Genomic DNA, 21,467 nt, shown 5'->3' with positions numbered 1-21,467 from the left:
GTTTTAGCAGCATGTGTTTGAGATGGGACGTTACTTACGACTAAAGAAGCATGGATACAAGCAACGCATATGTGGTATATTTACTAGGTGTGTATAATTTTGCTTTCAGTTAAACACCAGCTTACAGAAAAAACAATGTTGCAGCGCCCACGCCAAGCATACTCACTCAGTCAATGTCTGTTTGCAAAACAATGTGGGAAAATGAAAAAAGGCCCCGGACATCAAAAACAACATTTGGATCCAAGGATTTGTACGTAATTTGAAAAATGTGTATGTGATCTCGTGGATATACCATTGTGTGACATGACATTTTGGAAAAGAGAAATCCAGGGAAAGAAAGAATGAAAGCAAAACCATGAGGGAGGCAGAAGGAAGGTTGCATGGTTTGTTATTGGTAGGGAGAATGACTGAGGAAAGGCAGAGGTGAAGTAAGGATCTCTGCTTTGAGAGGGTTGGGGTTCTTTTATGATGTTCTGTTTTGATTCCTCTGTGGAGAAAGGGATTAGTTACTCAACTACCCTACCAGGGGTGGGGTAGGGGATCTCAGGGGAGATAGGAAAGGGGGAAAGGGCAATGGCTTAAAGGACTGGTTCAAGGAGGGTCCTCTGCATAAGGAGACAGGGAGCAGGAAGGCACAGAGAGAAGGTGTTCCAGGCTGGCATCCTTGCTGGATGGAAGGAGCAGGAGACGCAATATGCTGAGACAAGAACTGATATGTGGGGAGGGCGGAGTTGGGAAGGCCCCTGAAAGCAGGTCTGAGAAGCTTGAATGTCACATGGTGGAAAGTGAGGAGTCAATGAAGGGATTGGAAGGGGGTGGCATGGTCAGAGTGATGGATCAGGAAGATGGGTTTAGCGGCGGCATTTTGAACAGACCAAGGGGGGGCAGCAATCTATGTGTGAGGAAGGCCAGAAACTATTCTGCAAAGTGGAGCAAAGTTTGTAACTGAGTTGGGGGCAGCCATATTCAAGGTAAATTCCCTGGTATGATTGTACCTGGAGTGTCGCCAGGGCCTACATATCTGGCAGCCATCTCCAAGGTTCAAAGAAAGTGCGGTTGCCTGTCCATGAAAATGGCACCCCTTATAAGTGTAGAAGCTGGTTCTGTTTGCCATGCTGCTCTTGCTGGGAGGCTTTGCATCTTTCCTGAGTCTCTGCACAGCTCTGGTCTGACGTAAGGGCTGTAAAAGCAGAGATGAGGTCAACCCAGGATCCTCAGGGACTTCATTTCTATCAGGTGAATTAAGAACTTCTGCCCTTTGGGCTGATTGGGGAAGGAGCTGTGCTGTGCTGCTCTTCACATCTCTAACGGCAGCGTGCTGTGGGACATCTGGGCTTTGGAGGAAAGTCAATTGCGCGAGACCAGAAATACAGCCCATTCTGGGAGGGCTTATGGAAGAGAAGAGGAGCGAGGTGCTAGTAATGCTGTTCTTTACCACATCTTGCAGCAAGCAACTCCATGTGCACCAGTAGATGACCTAGAAGGAAACCTTCACATTCCTGTCCTTGTGGCTGAGAGACACCATGAGAAAACGATGGTCCTAGGAGTACAGGGGTGGGTTTTGGCCACATTCAGATGCTTGGGTGCTTGCTGACAAAAGGAAATGTGTATTAAATAAATCCTTCTCTCTCCTGAGGCCATACGGAGAGATAAAAGTACTCATTATCCCAGTGCACAGCTAAAGCACTCCCACATTTTCCCAGCCAATAATGGGCTTTTTCTGCTCCAAACCATGCACGTGCTAACAGGACTAAAGGTGCATTGTAATGTGGCATTGGGACCTTTCCAGTAGTCAGCCACAAAGCTAAGGGCTACGGGGAGAAGGCGCTGGCTTGAAATGCAAACAGGAACAGATTCAGAGCGGACAGCAGGAAGTACAATGTGAGAACTGCTCAGCGACATGCTCTCATGACAAGCCTTCATACCTGTGTGTGCGCAGATAACGCACATGAGTTACAGCTCTGAGTTTACTTCAAAGACTGCTTCTCTCCTCCTACCCATCAACACAGGGCAAGGCAAAAGACAGGAACATAGTAACTCAGAGGCAGCCTTTCTGCACACAGCAGGGATGGCAGCTGTCCGGTAGCCAGCCCCACTGAAGGTCACTGCGGGATAGAACATACTCACAGTAAGGACATACCTAGGAGCACCTGGAGAAGGTTAAAAAATGAAACTGCAGGAGAATAAGAGAGTAATGGCTTCCAGGATGGCACAAGGCCTCTTAGTTTCACGGGAGCTGGGAATAAACCTTGTATAACCTTTGTCATCATAATAGCTGAGGGACATTTTGATTGGACTCTCAGCTGAAGTGTTTGGGCATCAGGGGCGACCAGCAAGTCTAGGAGAAAACATTAATATTATTATTAATATATTAAGCAATAAGCAGTCAAGGTGTGTACATAACAAACAAGGACAGCAAAAAACGTCATTACAGCGCTGCCAAAAACAATTTTCTCCTCCAAAAATGGCCCTTTCCCCCCAGAAATTTTCTTGTAGAAATGTTCATTTCTTTTGAAATGATGAGGTGTTTGGGAAAAAAGTGTCAATTTTTGACCAGCAATCCTGGATTGATTTATTCACAGAATTATACAACAAGGTCCCGACCCTGCAAGTGCTTATTACGAAACATGGCACATCCCATGAAATCCATGATGGAAAGACCTGGCCTCTGCAGTGAGCATTTGCAGGCTCGGGCCCTTATCGGATGAAGGAAATGTGGCAGGTGTTGGCCGCGGTAATCAGTTACAGTCAGTGTAGCCACAAAGGGGAGAGGGTACGGTGACTGTATATCACCTTTACACCTTCCCCATTGCTGAGCCGTCACAGCTCTGTTCTGGTGCCAGCTAGAGCATTCTGGCCATGCCCCACCTGGCCCCCACCGTGCCCCCCTCTCCACACTGACACACACCCCATCCTGGAGGAGGGGTATGGTAGGCTGCCATAAAGCCAGATAAACTGGAAGAATCCTCATCAGCCTCTTTAGTGCAGTTTTAAGGCCCCGTTCCACCACTCCGGTGGTGAGAAGGGATTTTACCATTGAGTTTAGTAGAGGATTCAGTACGGTGTTTCACATAAACCTCCCTTACGAATCTTAATTCAAGTGATCTTGGAGACAACTGTCCGGTGTGGACACGTGTCTGAAGGCCTAGAAACAAAGGAGTAAGACAGAACAAGGAGTAATGGTCTCAAGTTGCAGTGCGGGAGGTTTAGGTTGGATATTAGGAAAAACTTTTTCACTAGGAGGGTGGTGAAGCACTGCAATGAGTTGCCTAGGGAGGTGGTGAAATCTCCTTCCTTAGTGGTTTTTAAGGTCAGGCTTGACAAAGCCCTGGCTGGGATGATTTATTTGGGGTTCGTCCTGCTTTGAGCAGGGGATTGGACTAGATGACCTCCTGAGGTCCCTTCCAACCTGGTATTCTATGATTCTATGAAAGAGTGCTGGGGCTCTGAATGGGGCGAGGGTGGCAGTGGCTGGCCTGACTTAACCTCTGGGTTAATGGCATACCTAGGGGGAGTAATCCTGATGTGGGCAGCATGGGCTGGGGCGGAAGTGTGAAGGGGGTGCCTGGAGAACATGCTGCTTGTACGTGCTACTGGAGAACTTAGGGGGGCACAGCTGGAGGTTAAAGCTGCCCTCCCTAGGCAGTGTCACCCCAGAAGGGCAGTAGTTGCAAACATCCCACCTGTCTCAAGGGATAAGTGCCCCTCTGCATGGTCCCAGGAGGGCACAAATTGCATCCTTTAGTCGCACATGGGTGGACCAACCCAGAAGACGAGTCCTCTGCTTCAGCCTTCCTGGTACACGATTCCGTTCACTAACACAGCAAAATAACCAGTGTAAGCCCTGCCATGGGTAGTTTGCTCTCTGACTCACCCTTATCAGGAAGCTGCAGTGTCATTTCAATTACAGAGGCTTTGCATGCACTGATGAGCCTACTTCCATGAATACCACCAGTCCATATGTACAACACATTCCTCGCTGCTTTCCCCCATCTGTTCCAATACAGATATTGTCATGACACGTGGGACGGAAAGGACTTACTTGTCTTGGCCTCTCCACCCCTCCTCTTCCCATCCATTTGCCAAAGTAACCCTGTCCCAAAACAAAGGAACTACAATCCGCTGATGTCTATGCAGTTACACTGCTGATGAACTGGACTGTAATTTCTTTTTAATAGGTGCCATGTTTCAAAGTACCCATGCAGATCTGCCTAATCCCCAAGTAAAGTTTTATCATGCAGGAAATTATCAGCCACCAAGGGATGAAGGCTGATGCCTAATGGCTGGTCTATATGAGGAAACTGACTGGCATAGCTAGAATGGAATAAACTATTCCTCTCTTGCTATGCTGGAATAACTCCCCGTAGGCTGGAATAACAGTGACTTTATTCTCGAATAATTGCTCATTTAAAGTCATTTTTATTCTGGCACAGAGTGTCCACACAGGAAGTTATTCCAGCATAGCTATAGCAGAATAGCTTGCTTTGCTGTAGCTGTTCCAGTCCAATTTCCCATATACACAAACCCTTATTCTGTGTTAGAACTGTTATGCTGACAGACACAGGGCAGACCACCTAACACAAACTAGCCCTGAGCCCAAGAGTTTAGTAGGCTTAGACATATACTCAAAGAGTAGTTATCAATAGCTCACTGTCAAACTGAGGGGAACATATCTAGTGGGGTCAGTCCTGGGTCCTGTACTATTCAATATTTTCACTAATGACTTGGATAATGGAGTGGAGCACATGCCTATAAAATCTGCAGTTGACCGCAAACTGGGAGGGGCTGCCAGTGCTTTGGAGGACAAGATTAGAAATCAAAATGACCTTGACAAACTGGAGAACTGAATACATTTAATAAAGACAAGTGCAACGTCTTACAGAGGAAGGAAAAATCAAATGCACAACTACAAAATGGGGAATAGATAGCTAGGTGGTAGTACTGCAGAAAAAGATCTGGAGGTTATAGGGGATCACAATAGTGATTGTGGATTGAATCGGAGTCAACAATGTGATGCAGCTGTAAAAATGCTCATGTCATTCCGAATGTATTAACAGGAGTGTGGCATGTCAGACATGGGAGGTAATTGTCCTGGTCTATTTGGTGATGGTGAGGCCTCAGCTGGAGTCCTGTGTCCCATTCTGGGCACCACACTTTAAGAAATATGTGGACAAATTGGAGAGAGTTAAAAAAACTAGGCATGTTTAGTCTTGAGAAAAGAAGACTGAGGGGGGACCTGATAACATCTTCAGATATGTTAAGGTCTGTAATAAAGAGAACAGAGGCCCATTATTCTCCATGTCCACTGAAGGTAGGACAGGAAATAACCAGCTTAATGTGCAGCAAGGGAGATTTAGGTTAGATATTAGGAAAAAACTTTCTAACTATAAGGATAACAAAGCACTGAAACAGGCTTCCAAGAGAGATTGTGGAATCTCCATCACTGGAGGTTTTTAAGAACAGGTTAGACACCTGTCAGGCATAGTCTACTCAATGCAGGGGGATGGACGAGATGACCTCTTCAGCCTTATATTTCTATGATTCTGTGAACATAGATCATGAGAACATCTATAATTAATTGGACAGGATTAAACCATTTTTAAAGAGACATAAACCATCATGCTTCAAGGTCAAACCGAATTGAAAGGGATTAGGAAGCCACTTTCCCTATGGCCGGACTTTCCCTATGGCCAGATATTTGACCACTTTCCCTATGGCCGGATATTTGACCACTGCAGGATTCCTTGCACTTTCCTTTTAAGAGACTGATACTGGAAATTACTCTCTGTCCTTCTCACCTTACCCCTGCTCTCTCTCTCTCTCTCTCTCTCTTTTTTAAAGATTGTGGAGTTTTCCCCCCTCATACTCTTTATTTCCTATTTCATTTATTTCCAGTGCTTTGTGTGAGGCTGTTTAATTTTGATAATGAACCTTGAGGGGTGCGAAAGATGCTTTATAAACTGAGTGTTTGTGTGTGTGTGTGTGTGTGTGTGTGTGTGTGTGTGTGTGTGTGTGTGTGTGTGTAATATGCCTCCAGTCGGTCCTGTACAGATCCAGCAGAATGCGCGGTTCATAGGCCAGTTTTATTCATGACAGAAGTGAGCCATCTGCTGGACTGCTACTGTAACAGTCCCATCAAGGAAGGCTGGGCCACACCTTGGCTATAGGAATTTACTCAACATCTTTGCCGATGTTTGTAAGTCCATCCTTTCCCCCTGTGGTGCTGGAGCTAGGGGTGCTGCCACACCCCCTGGCTTGAAGTAGTAATAACAAACCCCAATGCATGATTTCCATCATCAGCACACCCACTATAACAATTGTTCCAGCACCCCTGCTTTCCCTCAAGCACGACCCCAAATACCCCTTTGAAGAAGGGGGAAAGCTGTTGAAAGATCCCTTAAAACAGCCAATTAAACAATTGTCACACGCTGAGAAGGCAGAGGACGCGCCTGTACTCAGTGGCAAGACAGCACTAAAAGCTGCACATAGACTCATTGTCTGAGGAAGGCAATGTGACTTAGTGGATGGGGCACTGGGCTAGGAGACAGGATGCCTGGGTTCTATTCATGGTCTGCTGCTCTAGGACCTTGAGCAAGTCACTTCCTTTTTCTGTGCCTCGGTTTACCTCTTGTCCTTTCAGTGCCTATCTATTTCAATGGTACGCGCTTCAGCAGCACTGTCCCCTGCTACATGCACCTCCAGTGCCAAGCACGATGGAGCCCTGCACTCAGCTGAGGCCTCTAGGTGATGCTGTAAGATCAATAATGTCAGAACAGTCAGACAAAATCCATCGTGCTTAACGGGGACACAATCAACCAGTGCCTGTGTGTTAGGGTGAGTTTATTCTGGAATATTCCTATCTGTTAGCAGGTGTGGAATTCTAAGCTCTGCTCTTTTAATACAGAGCTTGCCAAATAAAGATCAGAGGCAAAATTTTCAGAAGCACCTCAGTGACTTGGGAGCCTGAGTTCAATTTTCAAAAGTCACGTCGGTCCAGGTCCTCAAAGGTATTTAAGTGCCTAACTCCCAGTGAAATGAACACAGACACGGTGGGTGAGCTAATATATTTTATTGGATCAACTTCTGTTGGTGAAAGAGAGAAGCTGTTGAGCTACACGGAGCTTTCCTGCGAGTCTGGAAAAGTAATCAGACCATCCTTTACCTTTAAAGCAGGTGAGGTGCAGTGGACATCATCTTTAGTCTTTTATTCAGTACAGCATTTTAACTCGTTTTAAAATTTCCCAGGCTGTCTCTTAACTGGGACAGTCACTTCATGAGGCTGAGGGGGGGGAGGGGGTCTGCGGGATCTGTCACTGTCACACAAAGAACACCCCTCTTTTTACAAACATCCCTACCTGTAAATAAACCCCCAGAACCAAGAAACACAATCGTGATTTTTTCCAGATGTGCAGAAGAGTTAATGGGTGACCGGCAATTTCCCCTTTCGTTTTCCTGAGGGGCTTTGGCCCAGATCCTCAGTTCTATTTAGGCACCTGACTCCCATTGATTTACATTGATGTGCAGCATCATAGCTCTGCTGGCCTCAGTCAAGCTTCTCTGATTTACCCCAGCTGAGTATCTGGCCCTATACTGCGCTTGTCTGGAACCACCGCCTATCACCAGGCAAGGTGGGTAATGGAGCTCAGCTCTGCCTTTTGTAACCTGCACGCTCTGCTGACTGCTTTTTTCTTTTGGCCTATTCTTAGCAACTGTGTGTTAGGCCATACCTGAGAAGCAAGGGGCTGGATAAGCTGTTTCAAGGTGAAGAGGATTAGTGTCTTCACTTGGGTGAGGGGTGTCTCCCATTAGCTAATGGGCCTGGAATAATTATGGCTTGTTCAATAATCACTGGCAGAATCCTGGTGCAGCATCAACTAGGTATGACAGCTTGACAATAGGGCAAACGGGCTGATTTACCATGTGAATTATCCCTGTAAGTGCATCCTAGGCCTCCGAAGTGTTTCTAAACTTGAGACCAGAGTTTGCTTCCAGCCTACGCAAACCTGGCACACTCCCACTTGTAGTTCCTGCTGCTGACAGTTGCTTGGAATCAGAAAAGCTGACTGGGGAAAATTTGGATATGGAAAAGAAATGTAAAGGGATGCTCCTCTGCATCAGACACAAACTCCTCATCTTTGCTTGCAAGGCCTTTCACGACCTGTCCCGCCTACCTGCCATCGCACATGCTACAGAGATGTTGACTCCCGCCTTCATTCTGCCTGGGATGCCAGTCTTAATCATTCGTTTAAAAGCGTTCCCAGCAAGTATTTTGTGCTTCCTCCCATACTGCCCCTTATGCATGGGAGGGGCTCCCCAGAAAGATTCACAAAGCTACCGCACTGCCCACCTTCAGATCCCTCCCTAAAACTCTTCTCTCCTGTGATGCCCACAAAAAACTTGACAGCAGCTGGGGTGCTGTGACCAGGGTTTTTCATTCTCACCAGTATTGTCTCATTGTTTCCTTGTGCTCTGTTTTCTCTTTAGCCTTACATGTAGATTGCAGGCTCTTTGGGGCAGAGACGATCGTTCTGTTATATGTCTGTACCGCACCTAACACAACTGGGTCCTGGTTTCTGTGCACCAGCAAGATGCTAATAAATACTAAACAAATACAGAATTGTTTCCTTTTTTGGCGAGTGAATCTAGCCTGGCCAGAATCACTTGCTGCTTATTAAGGACTAGCACAGGTCTGTTGTGCTGAGGCTAACAATAGTGCTGGGGAATTTTTAAATTAAAAAAAAAAGGTGTCATGAAATGTAAGGGGGAAAGATCCATGAAAACCCAATCAGTTCATTATAGAGTTAGTGACAATTAATCACACTCCGCTCCCTGCTCTCCACTAGTTGTTTCTTTTATTAATATGGACATTGTTCAAGCACTAGGTTTTGATTGGGTTTTTTCCCCAGGCTTGTGAGTCTATGGCATGAAGTGCACAGGCTGGATGCCGGGAGCAAGAATGGCAGGACAGATTGGCTGAGGCTCCTGGGCAAAGGGGAGAAAGAAAGGCAGGGAGGGATGGGGAATGTAACTTACGAGAAATGTAGCTAACATCAGCTGGAGCATTTTTCTAGAGTGTTGTTTTTCTATTACCTGTGTGAAGGGCCATACAGTCCGAGCAGAGACTGTATCTCCCTAGGGATTTGCACAGATCTTTGGGACACTGTTGTACGAGAAAGAACAAGTGTGTCTTGTTCTAGGCCTCTCTCTCACCTCATGTCCCACCTTTCAGCCTGAGGAGGAGGAGAAAGATGCATCAGTTCTGAAGTCAAGGTTGAGGGAGGAGTGAGTTCTGCAGAGGAGATGGCCCAGTGCGCTTTTGTTCTGACCTGCTGCCAGTAATGGTGACTGAGCCAAGGCAGCCTTCACGGACTTGAAAGTCACATTTTGAGTAGCGGGTGAATAAATCCCATTTTAGGTGCTTGCATAAGCACTTAGGGGCCTGAATACAGGTCACGCCACAAATTCATGGTCCTACTACTCTGCTCTCTGAGATGGCTCCCCATTGATAAACACTATCAAATTTCATGGTCTAGGTCCTAATAGTCAAAGCCTCCATGGGACTAGCCCTGGTCTCTTAAGAACCTGCCTCCCTCCATGACCATGTGTTACAGTTGCTGATCACAAGCTTATTTGACCTTTCCGGTCCTCTCTTCCACATGTCTAGTGTGCCTGGGCTGAATGGGCTATAGAGGTTGGAGCCAATATCTCATCCCTTGTATCCCCACCATGAAAACCAGAAGCCTTGTGTTAGAATACCAGCCCTTTACCCCTGTGTCCCATGTGAAATAGGTGTATGAATTAGCTCTAATGGATATGCTTTCAGATATTCACTAGTTAACTGGAGTATTATGTCCAGTTCCGGGTGCTGCATTTCAGGAAAGATGTGGACAAATTGGAGAAAGTCCAGAGAAGAGCAACAAAAATGATTAAAGGTCTAGAAAACATGACCTATGAGGGAAGATTGAAAAAATTGGGTTTGTTTAGTCTGGAGATGAGAAGACTGAGGGGGGCCATGATAACAGTTTTCAAGTACATAAAAGGTTGTTACAAGGAGGAGGAAGAATAATTGTTGTTCTTAACCTCTGAGGATAGGACAAGAAGCAATGGGCTTAAATTGAAGCAAGGGCGGTTTAGGTTGGACATTAGGAAAAACTTCCTAACTGTCAGGGTGGTTAAGCACTGGAATAAATTGCCCAGGAAGGTGGTGGAATCTCCATCACTGGAGATTTTAAAGAGCAGGTTAGACAAACACCTGTCAGGAATGGTCTAAATCAGGGATTGGCAACCTTTCGCATGCTGCCCGTCAGGGAAATCCACAGGCGGGCCGGGCCGGTTTGTTTACCTGCAGCGTCCACATGTTGAGCCAATTGCAGCTCCCACTGGCCGTGGTTCACCATTCCAGGCCAATGGGGGCTGCGGGAAGCAGCGTGGGCCGCGGGATATGCTGGCCACCATTTCCCGCAGCCCCCATTGGCCTGGAACGGTGAACTGTGGCCAGTGGGAGCTACAATCGGCTGAACCTGTGGACGCTGCAGGTAAACAAACCGTTGTGGACTGCCAGAGGATTTTCTTGACGGGCCGCGTGCCAAAAGTTGCCGATCCCTGGTCTAGATAATACTTAGTCCTGCCATGAGTGCAGGGGACTGGACTAGATGACCTCTTGAGGTCCCTTCCAGTCCTATGATTCTATGATTCTAATTAGTAGAAGTGCCCACAGACCCCAGGCAATGCCCACTTGTGCTGGGCACTAGGCACATGGGAAACTAAAGACCCTGGCAGGGATTTTCAAAACTCCTTTAGATGTCTTTAAAAACCCCAGCCCTGAAGACTGTATCATCAGGAAAGACAAGACATATGAAGGGAGGGGAAGGAGAGAAGGATGCTCAGGGATCAGGTGGACAAAAAGTTCTCCACACCCTATTAGTTCTGTGGTCTCTGCTTTCATCCTTCACCCCATTTGTTGGTTTATTCACCGCTGCGTCTGGTCATACCTCTCAACTGCAAACTCTCTGGGGCAGGGACTGCCTTTGTTTGTTTGTATAATGCAAGCACAGCGGTGCTCTGATCCCAGACTGTGTCCTTAGATGCTACTGTAATGGACATAACATAATGATAAGGATTCCCCTCCTCTTAGTCTAGGTTTCCATTTCTCCCCAGATCCCCATTCCCAGTAACTAACTTGAATTTCTTCACCACATCTTGTCCTCCAACTGTCCTCCTCCCCTGAAACTGCCCGTTTCCCAGATCTTAGGCTGTGGGGGTTGGGGTGCAGGGGAGAAGGTAGCCAATCAGAACCCGTCAACAAACACCCAATATCAAAGTCTCTGGAGGAATTCCTCAGAGGCAGCCCCAGCCCTGCTGCTCAACACCCAGCCTATGTGGCCAGGGCGGTACTTGAGGCCTGGTGCTCTTGGAGTCTCTCTCTCTCTCTCACCCACCACATCTTGCCACTGGGTCTGGGTCCAGAGGGGCTGCTCCACACACAGTTCTGGCTGCCAGGGAAGTCCTTTGTGCCTTCTGGGACTAGCCCCACCCCGGGGAGGTGCTGCTCTCTGCTGGTGCATGCGGAGTGTAAAGCTCTCAGAAGAGGTAGTGTAGTATTTATGGGCGATGCACCGTCATTTAATTAGAAACTGTGCCAGCCTCACATGCGGTACTCAGGTGCTGAGCTGCAACTCCAGCCTATCACACTGATCACAATGCAGGTCTCACGTTACCTTGTGCTCGCCACACCTGTTCATTGTAGCCACCTGTTGTCTTTTGTTTTATACTTAGATTGTAAGCTCTTTGGGAAAGGGACCATCTTTTGGTTATGCTTGTATAGGGCCTAGCACAGTGGGGTTCAGCTTTCTGTTGCAATACAAATAATCAGTAATAATAATAACCTGCTGAATTCAGAGGTGTATGGGGAGACTTTGGCAAACCAGTAAAGTGCCTGAAACCACTATGGCTTATTGCTAAAAGCAGCCAAGTCAGCAGGCTGTAAATTGGCCATTCAGCAGTCTCAGTTTAACCAAGGCAGGAGGGGAGGGGAGTTTCTGGGTGCTACAGAAAGGGCAGCTTGACCCCGCATCCTTCCTGATAAGAATTGTGTTGAAGTGGCTGATACATGCATTTTAGAAGAGCAGGATGTGCCCCAGGAATGCCTATTGGGGGCCTCAAGGCTGCAAACTCTGGAAAAACCCACACCTGGTTAATCAGTAATCAGAAGGAGCCTCTTGCTTGACCATTGGAACTGCTTGCTTAACAAGTTTTCTTTAAGGGACATGTGTAAACAAGGGGGAAAAGTTTGAGGTGGTGGGACTCTTCAGGACTGGACTCTCCCTCTGGATGCATCTTGTGTTCCCCACTGGCAGACGGCTGCCGCTGTGCCACTCGAGAGCCACACTCAGCTTTGGTAATTATCAAGGGTTGGGGGTGTTTTACGAACCTGTTGCCAACGGACGTGTGTAAGTGCTTGAGACTAAGTAAAGTTTAACTTTAAGTGAAAGCACCCTTGTGTTCCTGTTTGTGCCAGCCATCTATCGGTCGGGACAGCCGTGTCTCCCTTGATTTATTTCCTGACACCACCTTGCACAGAGTAAAAATTACCAAGAGCTTTGGGTTGAAAGAACCCCGGGTAACAGAGGTTGTGATGTCGTCAGATGCCATAGATTGGAGCCCCATGGCAACCAGATGCTGGGACGGGAATCTTTAAGGCACCATTTTTACACAGTAATTTTTTGTCCTCTGCAACTTAAGAACTTGATCTCGGCCTTCGGGGATTTCCCCTCATTATTTAGTGGTTGGAATTTTTATCTCATTAAAGTTAATCCCATGGAATTAGTATTTATGGGTGATCACCTTCCCCACTATCCACCCCCCAGTGCTATCCAAATACATGCCTCAAGTCAAATTCTGATACCAGTCACAATGGTGTAAATACAAAGCAACTCAACTGACTTCAGTGGTGTAGGTCTGTCTTGACATGAGTAATTTGCCTAATTTTTTACTGGGCATAACTGGGAAGGTGAATGGAAGGTCAAGTTGTAAATAGAGGCTTGACAACTGGTATGCTGGAGTCAGGATGTCTGTGCTAACTAAGATAAGCAGCAACACCCTAATGCTAGGGACTATGGACAAGATAAACCTGGAAGGTAAAGACCAGGTTCCACATGAACAGCACACAGATAGAGTCTGCTGTACAGGAATTGGTTCCTGCAAAGTAAACAACCCATCCAAAAAATGTGTGATTTAATGAATACCAAGTGCAATGTATTGTGTAAATGTATATAAAGAAGGTGTTGTTTGTGTAACATTGGATGTATGGTGCACCTGATACCCACCCCCTATGCTTGAGTTTGATCAGCTCAGCATAGCTTTGCTGTATGCCAAATAAAGGAACCTGAGTGACGAAGTCCAACTGAATGCTTTGGATCCCAGAGAACTAGATGAAGTGTTTTCCCAGAACTGGACAAGGTGTTCTGGAGAAGCTGAGTGGAAAAGGTCTTGAAGGGAATCCCAAGAAGTGGGGTTAGATTGGATTTACAGCATGTAAATGAGAGCAGGGTTTGGCCCCTTGTTTATTATGTACACCGTCGCAAGCTCAGGTTCTCCCTTCCCTTTCTCTAATTTTGCTTTATGGCTATTTTTTCAAAAAGGAAATCTTTTGAAGTTGCATTTACTTTCTAAATTGAGTTGCACAGGTTTACCAGGCTGCCTGTTGGTCACGTTATTACTCCTGAGGGAATTCTGTGACAAAAAAATAAAAATTCTGTGCATGTTATTTTAAAATTCTGGAAATTTTATTTAGGTAACCTTGCTTGCTTAGGAGTCAAGTGGATGACATCACATTTCCACAGTGAATAGGTTTAAAAGACTGGAAGAAATAAAAGAGGAATTCATAGATTTTAAAGCCAGAAGTGACCACTATGCTCATCTAGTCTCACTTCCTGCGTAAACCAGGCCAAGGAATCTTACCTGGTAAACGCTGCATCAAGACCAAAGTGTCTGTTTGAGCTACAGTAGATCTTTTAGAAAGGTATCCACTCTTGATTTAAGTACTTCCAGTGAGGGAGAAACAAACCTCTGGATAAGTTGTTCCGATAGTTAACTACCCTCATGGTTAAACATTTGCTCTGTATTTCTACTCTGAATGTATCTAACTTCAGCTTTCAGCCATTGGATCTCATTATGTCGCTTTCTGCTAGATTAAAGAGCCATCACCTAGCAAAAATCTCTTTCCCATGTAGGCACTTACAGACCATGGTCACGTCACCTCTTAACCTTCTTTTGGATAAACTAATAGATTGAGCTTCTTCTCTCTCATGTATAAGGAATATTTCTCTGATCTTGAATCATTCTTGAAGCTCTTTTCTAACCTTTGCAGTTTGTCAGCACCCTTTCTGAAATGTGGACACCACAACCGGATGCAGTATTCCAGTCATAGTCTCACTACTGGTGTAACAGAGACAATACTATCTCCGTACTCCTAATTGATACGCCCACCTTATGCAGCTAAGGATTGCGTTCACCTTCTTAGCTACAGCACTGCTCCGGCAACTCATGTTCAAGCAGTTATTTACAATGACCTCTAAGACCTTCTCAGTGCCACTGCATTCCAGGATACAGTCCCCTCTCTTCTAAGTGGACTGTAGGGGGGTAGTCACCTCGCTCTGGCTCAGAAGGGGTTAAAAGCCAGCCCTTACTGAGAGCTGGGGTGGAGAGAAAAGGCTAGGCTGATTGGAAAGGCAGCCACAGCTGGGGCCATGCCCCAATCAGGCTGCAGCTGGCCCTATAAAAGGCCAGTGACCCAGGAACTGGTAAGAGTCTCTCTCTAGCTTTTGAGAGAGAAGGACTGGCTGCCTGGGAGCTGCGCAGGGTACATAGGGTGGAGCAGGGCGGGGGGAAGGCGAGAGGAGCTGGGGAGCTCCAGCCTGAAAAAACCCCCAGGCTGCAGGCCTTGCTAAAGGTCAGTAAAGGTACTGGGGCTACAGAGGTGTAGCCTAGGAATAGGCAGAGGCAGGTGGTCCAATGCCCCCTTGCCAATGATGAGTGGTTTACAGACTGAAGTCTGTCCCAGTGAGTGGGGGCTAGATGGTGACTGGCAGTAGCCACTGAGGCAAGGTGGGGATAGAGGGTTGGGGGTTCCTCTGGGTGGGGAGACCCAGATTGTGGGTTACTGCTGGGGGCAGAGCCCTGACGTAGAGGGGCACCGGGGTCCAGGAGGGACACAGCGGCCAGTGGCAGGTGAGACACCGGCCTGTAGGGGGCGCTCCAGGCTGGAAGAGCTGATTCCCAGGATGACCAGCAGGAGGCGCCGCGCCAGTGAGTCGTCACCTCAATACATGGACTTACATTCTTTGTTTCTAGATGTATGACCTTGAAATTTGGTGTATTAAAGCATGTTGTTCAAATGAGTCCACTTTTTCAAGTGATCTAGGTCAGCCAATATAACTGACTTGATAACTGACCGGTCCCCAGCACTCTTTATCCTCCACCTGTTTTTGTACCATCTGCAAATTTTACAAGGCAGTGCCATACTTCCTGTTGACTCTCCCAGGACAAAAAGACACTGAAGAGTATATTTTCAAAGTGATTCCCAGAGAAGTAACAGAGGAGGAGAAAGACCTTGGAGTATTGGTTGACCACAGGATGACTATGAGCCGCCAATGTGATATGGCCGTGAAAAAAGCTAATGCGGTCTTTGGATGCATCAGGTGAAGTATTTCCAGTAGAGATAAGGAGGTGTTAGTACTGTTATACAAGGCACTGGTGAGACCTCATCAGGAATACTGCGTGCAGTTCTGGTCTCCCATGTTTAAGAAGGATGAATTCAAACTGGAACAGGTATGATCCAAGGAATGGAAAACCTGTCTTATGAAAGGAGACTCAAGGAGCTTGGCTTGTTTAGCCTAACCAGAAGAAGGTTGAGGGGAGATATGATTGCTCTCTATAAATATATCAGAGGGATAAATACCAGGGAGGGAGAGGAATTATTTAAGCTCAGTATCAATGTGGACACAAGAACAAATGGATATAAACTGGCCATCAGGAAGTTTAGACTTGAAATTAGATGAAGGTTTCTAACCATTAGAGGAGTGAAGTTCTGGAAAAGCCTTCCAAGGGAAGCAGTGAGGGCAAAAGACTTATCTGGCTTCAAGATTAAACTCAATAAGTTCATGGAGGAAATGGTATGATGGGATAACATGATTTTGGCAATTAATTAATCTTTAACTATTCATGGTAAATAGGCCCAATGGCCTGTGATGGGATGTTAGATTGGGTGAGATCTGAGTGACTACAGAGAATTCTTTCCTGGGTATCTGGCTGGTGAATCTTGCCCACATGCTCAGGGTTCAGTTGATCGCAATATTTTGGGTTGGGAAGGAATTTTCCTCCAGGGCAGATTGGAAGAGGCCCTGGGGGTTTTTCACCTTTCTCTGTAGCATGGGGCACGGGGCACTTGCTGGAGGATTCTCTGCACCTTGAAGTCTTTAAACCATGATTTGAAAAGCTTCAATAGCTCAGACATAGGTGAGAGGTTTATTGCAGGAGTGGGTGGGTGAGATTGTGTGGCCTGCATTGTGCAGGAGGTCAGACTAGATGATCATAATGGTCCCTTCTGACCTTAATATCTATGAGTCTATGAGAAGGGAGAGAATCAGCAGTTAATTCCCACTGATCTCACCTGCAGTCTACAACTTCATTTCTAATTCACTCGTTGCAGTTAGACAAAGTAATTGTAAAGGGGGATTCATCATCCACTGGTGTCTGTTTTTGTGCTTAATGCTAGAACTCCTTGCAATTACACCTAACCTGATTATATTTCCATCCTCTGGAACGTGTAGCTGGGGGCTCTCGCTCCTCCATTACCATGATGAGTTTATCTGTAGAGATGGTGGTGATGATGATAGAGGCAGGTTTTAAGGTAACTTATTTAAGTAGTGCTGCTGGTGTCGCCTAGCCTTGCTCTATGCTTTGTCTTGGTCTCTGCAACTGGTCCCTGTCTCTGGGAGAGCATCCGGGAGAGTCAACAGGAAGTGTGGCACTGCAGAGTGTTCTGCAGGATGTGGGGCAATTTTTCAACTTCCTGGTGATGCCTATAGAACAGTAATTTCCCAGTCACTACTCACTTGTCTTCCTCACCCCAGTATATTCAAAGCTTTGAGGCTAAAATCAACTTCCACTCTATGCTGATCCACCCACATCATTACCTTCCTCAGACCCCTCCACTGGCTTCCTCTCCTCCTTTCTGCATTAAATTCATTATCCCCATCACCAACAGTCTCACTGTGGAATGGATTATATTTTATTCTCGAGGTTACTGCGAACCAGTGGCTGCATGTCAGATCAGCTATACACTGTTTGCAAGGCACTTTGAAACTAGGGGATGACGAGCCCTGTGCAAATACTTGGCTAACCAATTCATCCTTTTGCCAGGAGATCAGAAATGAAGGCGATGCAAAGAGGAGAAGGTTAGAAGAACTAAGGGGCAAACAGTTAATTGTAAGAGACATGAAGAATTCTGGATCTAGGTTGCCAGTGCCCGCTGTAGCACAATGAGGAAGAATCAGAGACCAATGAAACTTTACTTTTATTTCCTATTGTTGCTCTATAAGATGGTAGCATTAGCAGCTTGGCAGGTGGACTATTGAAAGATCAGGTTCTAATGTCCTTTATTGGGCAGGTGAGCCTGTGTCTAATGTTCTGGTGCTTTGCAGAGTTGGACTTAGTATGGGGCAGCATCAGGGAAGAAGTTGGGCATGACGTTCAATCTTCTTCCACCTGAATGATGTCCCCTAGTGCCATCCTTCGTGTAGACGGTCTCCTCACAGTGAGAACTTCGTCTGTCTCGTCTTGGCCAGCGCCCTGCCCCCAGTGCTTTTTGGCCATGTTCTCAAGGAGCTTGCTTGCATCGCTGAGGGTTTTTTGTGTGCGTTGACCTGCGGTTTGCTGTTTCACCTCCTCTGCGCTCAGTCTCGTGGCCTTTAAGGGCTTGGCTTTGCTGAGCTCTTCCTGTTGCTCTTTCATCTGCCTCAGTCTAAAGCGGCGCCGGGCAGTGTCGGGGTTGGGGCTGTGACCATCAGGAACATGTGTGTCCTCATGCAGGCCAGGTGCTTGGAGGGTGTTGCTCTTGGCTTTGGGGATTAATGGCGTACCGAATGTCACGGGGGCATCTTCGGTGGCTGATTTTTTATCCAGCTGGGAGCTTGCCTCTGTGGACAAGATAATTTGGACCTCGCACAAGGGCTTGGTGCCTTTAGACGAAAGGGGCCCATCCCTGTACTCTAAAGTTGCCCTCTCACTCAGCTTTATCTTATGCAAGTTCTCCAGTTCCATCTGGGCCAGATTTTTGACCCTTTTCACATGGGGCTCACTGTTAATGGAGCTGGTGCCCACCAGCTTCTGAGCAGCCAGCTGAGCTTCTGCCTGGATACTCATAATCTTCTGGAGCTGGGCTTCTTTAACTTCCAGGGGCATCTCCAGAGGGGCCAACTTCACCGGCCTTTTCAGGGGCAGGTTCTCCAGGCTGCTCACGTCACCTGCATGAAGTAGGCTTGGAGAAATAGACCCCTCTTTTGTTAGCGTCTCAGCCCAGAGTTTTGTCTCCCCTTTGCTTGACTTCATTTCTACAGTGCTGGGAGGAGGAGGATGAAAACTAGGGGCTCTGGGCTCACTCCTGTTCTTTCCACCTGGCAAGAGTAGGACAGGGTTTTTCTCAGGCCACAGGTTCATGACAGTAACTTCACTAACTGTACAGCTGAGCTTGGACCTCAGCTGTTCTTGTGTCACGGGAGCAGCCTGCAAGAACAATAAATGTGCAAACAAGTCATGGTTGTGGATTCCATTTGTTGTTACCTTTAGCGTTTTTAAATTAAAATTTGAGAGCTTGTGGAAAGTGCTGGATGGATGTCCCTGAAGACCAAACCCCCTTAACCACAGAACATCCAGCAGCAGTGTGAGCTTCCCTCACCCCTCAGTGCCTTATGTCTTGTCAGTCTACATAGGAGAAGGTATGTCAGTCTCCATATGCCTTCAGTACTTCTACTGAGCCGAGCTACAAGCCTGCCAGTGCTGCCAGGCATGGCCACCCATCTCTCAGCTGCTCAATGAACTATCTCTGTGCTTTCCTCCACCCTGCCCCTACACTTGGAATGTCCATGCTGAGCACATGGGCAGTGTCCCAAACAGCTCCTCCCTTTGAACTCATTTCTACCATGCTGTCTGAAGAATGCATCTCATTTATGCTGACGCCGAAAAAAATGAAATCAATAACACATAACAACCTCTCTGCCTATTTCTTCTCCCCCTCTTTATGTTCTTCTGTCTCTGTCTTCAATGTCAGCTTCTCAGGGTAGGGACTATGCCTTCATATCTGTCTGGAGCACACTTAGCACATCCACTGATCGACAGTACATAATAATTGTGATGGTGATCTTTGTGATGTAGGAAAGAGTTCCTAGCAGGTATGCTCTGTTGTCAAGTGTGCATCTACACTTCTGCTGGGGATGTGATTTGCAGCTTGAGGTGCCGTACCCACGCTAGCTGTACCACAGCTAGATCACTAACAAGAGAAGTGAGGACACAATGATGTGGGCTTCAGTGTGGGCTGCACAAGTGAGTAAGTTTCCAGGGGGTGCAGGTGGGTTTGTGCAGCCGGTTCTGAAGCCCGTGCTGCTACATCCCCATAAGAACGGCCATACTGGGTCAGACCAAAGGTCCACCTAGCCCAGCATCCTGTCTTCTGACAGTGGCCAATGCCAGGTGCATCAAAGGGAATGAACAGAACAGGGAATCATCAAGTGATCCATCCCCCGTCATCCATTCCCAGCTTCTGGCAAACAGAGGCTAGGGACACCATCCCTGCCCATCCTGACTAATAGCCATTGATGGACCTATCCTCCATGAATTCACCCAGTTCTTTTTTGAACCCTGTTATAGTCTTGGCCTTCACAACATCCTCTGGCAAAGAGTTTCACAGGTTGACTGTGCGTTGTGTGATGAAATACTTTCTTTTGTTTGTTTTAAACCTGCTGCCTATTAATTTCATTTGGTGACTCCTAGTTCTTGTGTTATGAGAAGGAGTAAATAACACTTCCCTATTTACTTTCTCCACACCAGTCATGATTTTATAGACCTATCATCCACCCTTAGTTGTCTCTTTTCCAAGCTGAAAAGTCCCAATCTCATTAATCTCTCCTCATATGGAAGCTGTTCCGCACCCCTAATCATTTTTGTGGCCCTTTTCTGCCACTTTCCAATTCTAATATATCTTTGTTGAGATGGGGCAACCACATCTGCAAGCAATATTCAAGATGTGGGCGTACCATGGATTTATATAGAGGCAATATGATATTTTCTGTCTTATTATCTATCCCTTTCTTAATGATTCCCAACATTCTGTTAGGTTTTTTTGACTGCCACTACACATTGAGTTCAGAGAACTATCTACAATCACTCCAAGATCTCTTTCTTGAGTGGTAACAGCTAATTTAGATCCCATCATTCTGTATGTATACTTGGGATTATGTTTTCCAATGTGCATTACTTTGCATTTATCAACATTGAATTTCATCTGCCATTTTGTTGCCCAGTCACCCTGTTTTGTGAGACCCCTCTGTAGCTCTTTGCAGTCTGCTTTGGACTTAGCTATCTTGAGTAGCTTTGTATCATCTTCAAATTTTGCCACCTCGCTGTTTACCCCTTTTTCCAGATCATTTACAAATATGTTGAATAGGACTGGTCCCAGTACAGACCCCAGACACCACTATTTACCTCTCTCCATTCTGAAAACTCACCATTTATTCCTACCTTTTGTTGCCTAACTTTTGGATAAGAAACAAAGTCCTCACTGTTGTATTTAGTGAGCTACCTATGGTATTGCTAATGTGGGTACATCTACGCTAGCTGCAAGTCACACCCCCAGGCGCAGTGTACACATATCCTTAGACTATAGAGTACCTGCTATTGCCCAGTTTTTTAGCTAGATTAAAGCTAGTGCAGGTATGTCTGAAAGAGCTGCGAATCACTCCCAGGCCTGCAGAGTAGACTTACCCCGGGTGTGCTTTTGTTTCCATCGTACTCAGCTCGGAGAAGCTGGGAAATAACGGTTCATTTGCTTACTCAATTTTGTCCTTTTGCATTTGACAAATGTTGGGTTCCCTACCCCCAGCTGTGTGCAGTGGAGTTGCTAATTAATGCTCCTGCTGTGTGACCTTGAGCAAGTCACTTTTCTGTGTGTCTCTTCCCCCCCTACCCTTTGTCCATGTTCTCCATGGAGATTGTAAACTCCCTCTCTTATGTGATTGTACAGCACCTAGCGCAATCAGGCCCTGACATCAGTTGGGGCCTCTAGGCCCTACTGTAATACAAATGATTTATAAAACACATTAATTTGTTTTCCCTCTGCTGGCTGGAGGGTAGTATTGCAGAAGAGCATGGGCTATTATATTCCAAAAAGAAAAGGAGGACTTGTGGCACCTTAG

General features: G+C 46.5%; 1 protein-coding gene across 1 annotated transcript in view; it reads right to left on the bottom strand.

Moving 5' to 3' along the window:
• The window catches only part of LOC141982078 (uncharacterized), a 76,805-nt gene that overhangs the window by 40,250 nt on the left and 15,088 nt on the right, over positions 1 to 21,467 (bottom strand). Inside the window, exon 2 of the mRNA XM_074943810.1 lies at positions 17,574 to 18,783. Coding sequence (XP_074799911.1) covers positions 17,752 to 18,783 — 1,032 coding nt within the window. The 3' untranslated portion in view covers positions 17,574 to 17,751. The remainder of the gene's footprint in view (positions 1 to 17,573; positions 18,784 to 21,467) is intronic.

This window comes from Natator depressus, chromosome 2, assembly GCF_965152275.1.
Source record: "Natator depressus isolate rNatDep1 chromosome 2, rNatDep2.hap1, whole genome shotgun sequence".
In the NCBI taxonomy this organism is placed as follows: Eukaryota; Metazoa; Chordata; order Testudines; family Cheloniidae; genus Natator; species Natator depressus.
The sequence above is the reverse complement of the archived record's forward strand: the minus strand, read 5'-3'. Positions and strand labels throughout refer to the sequence as shown.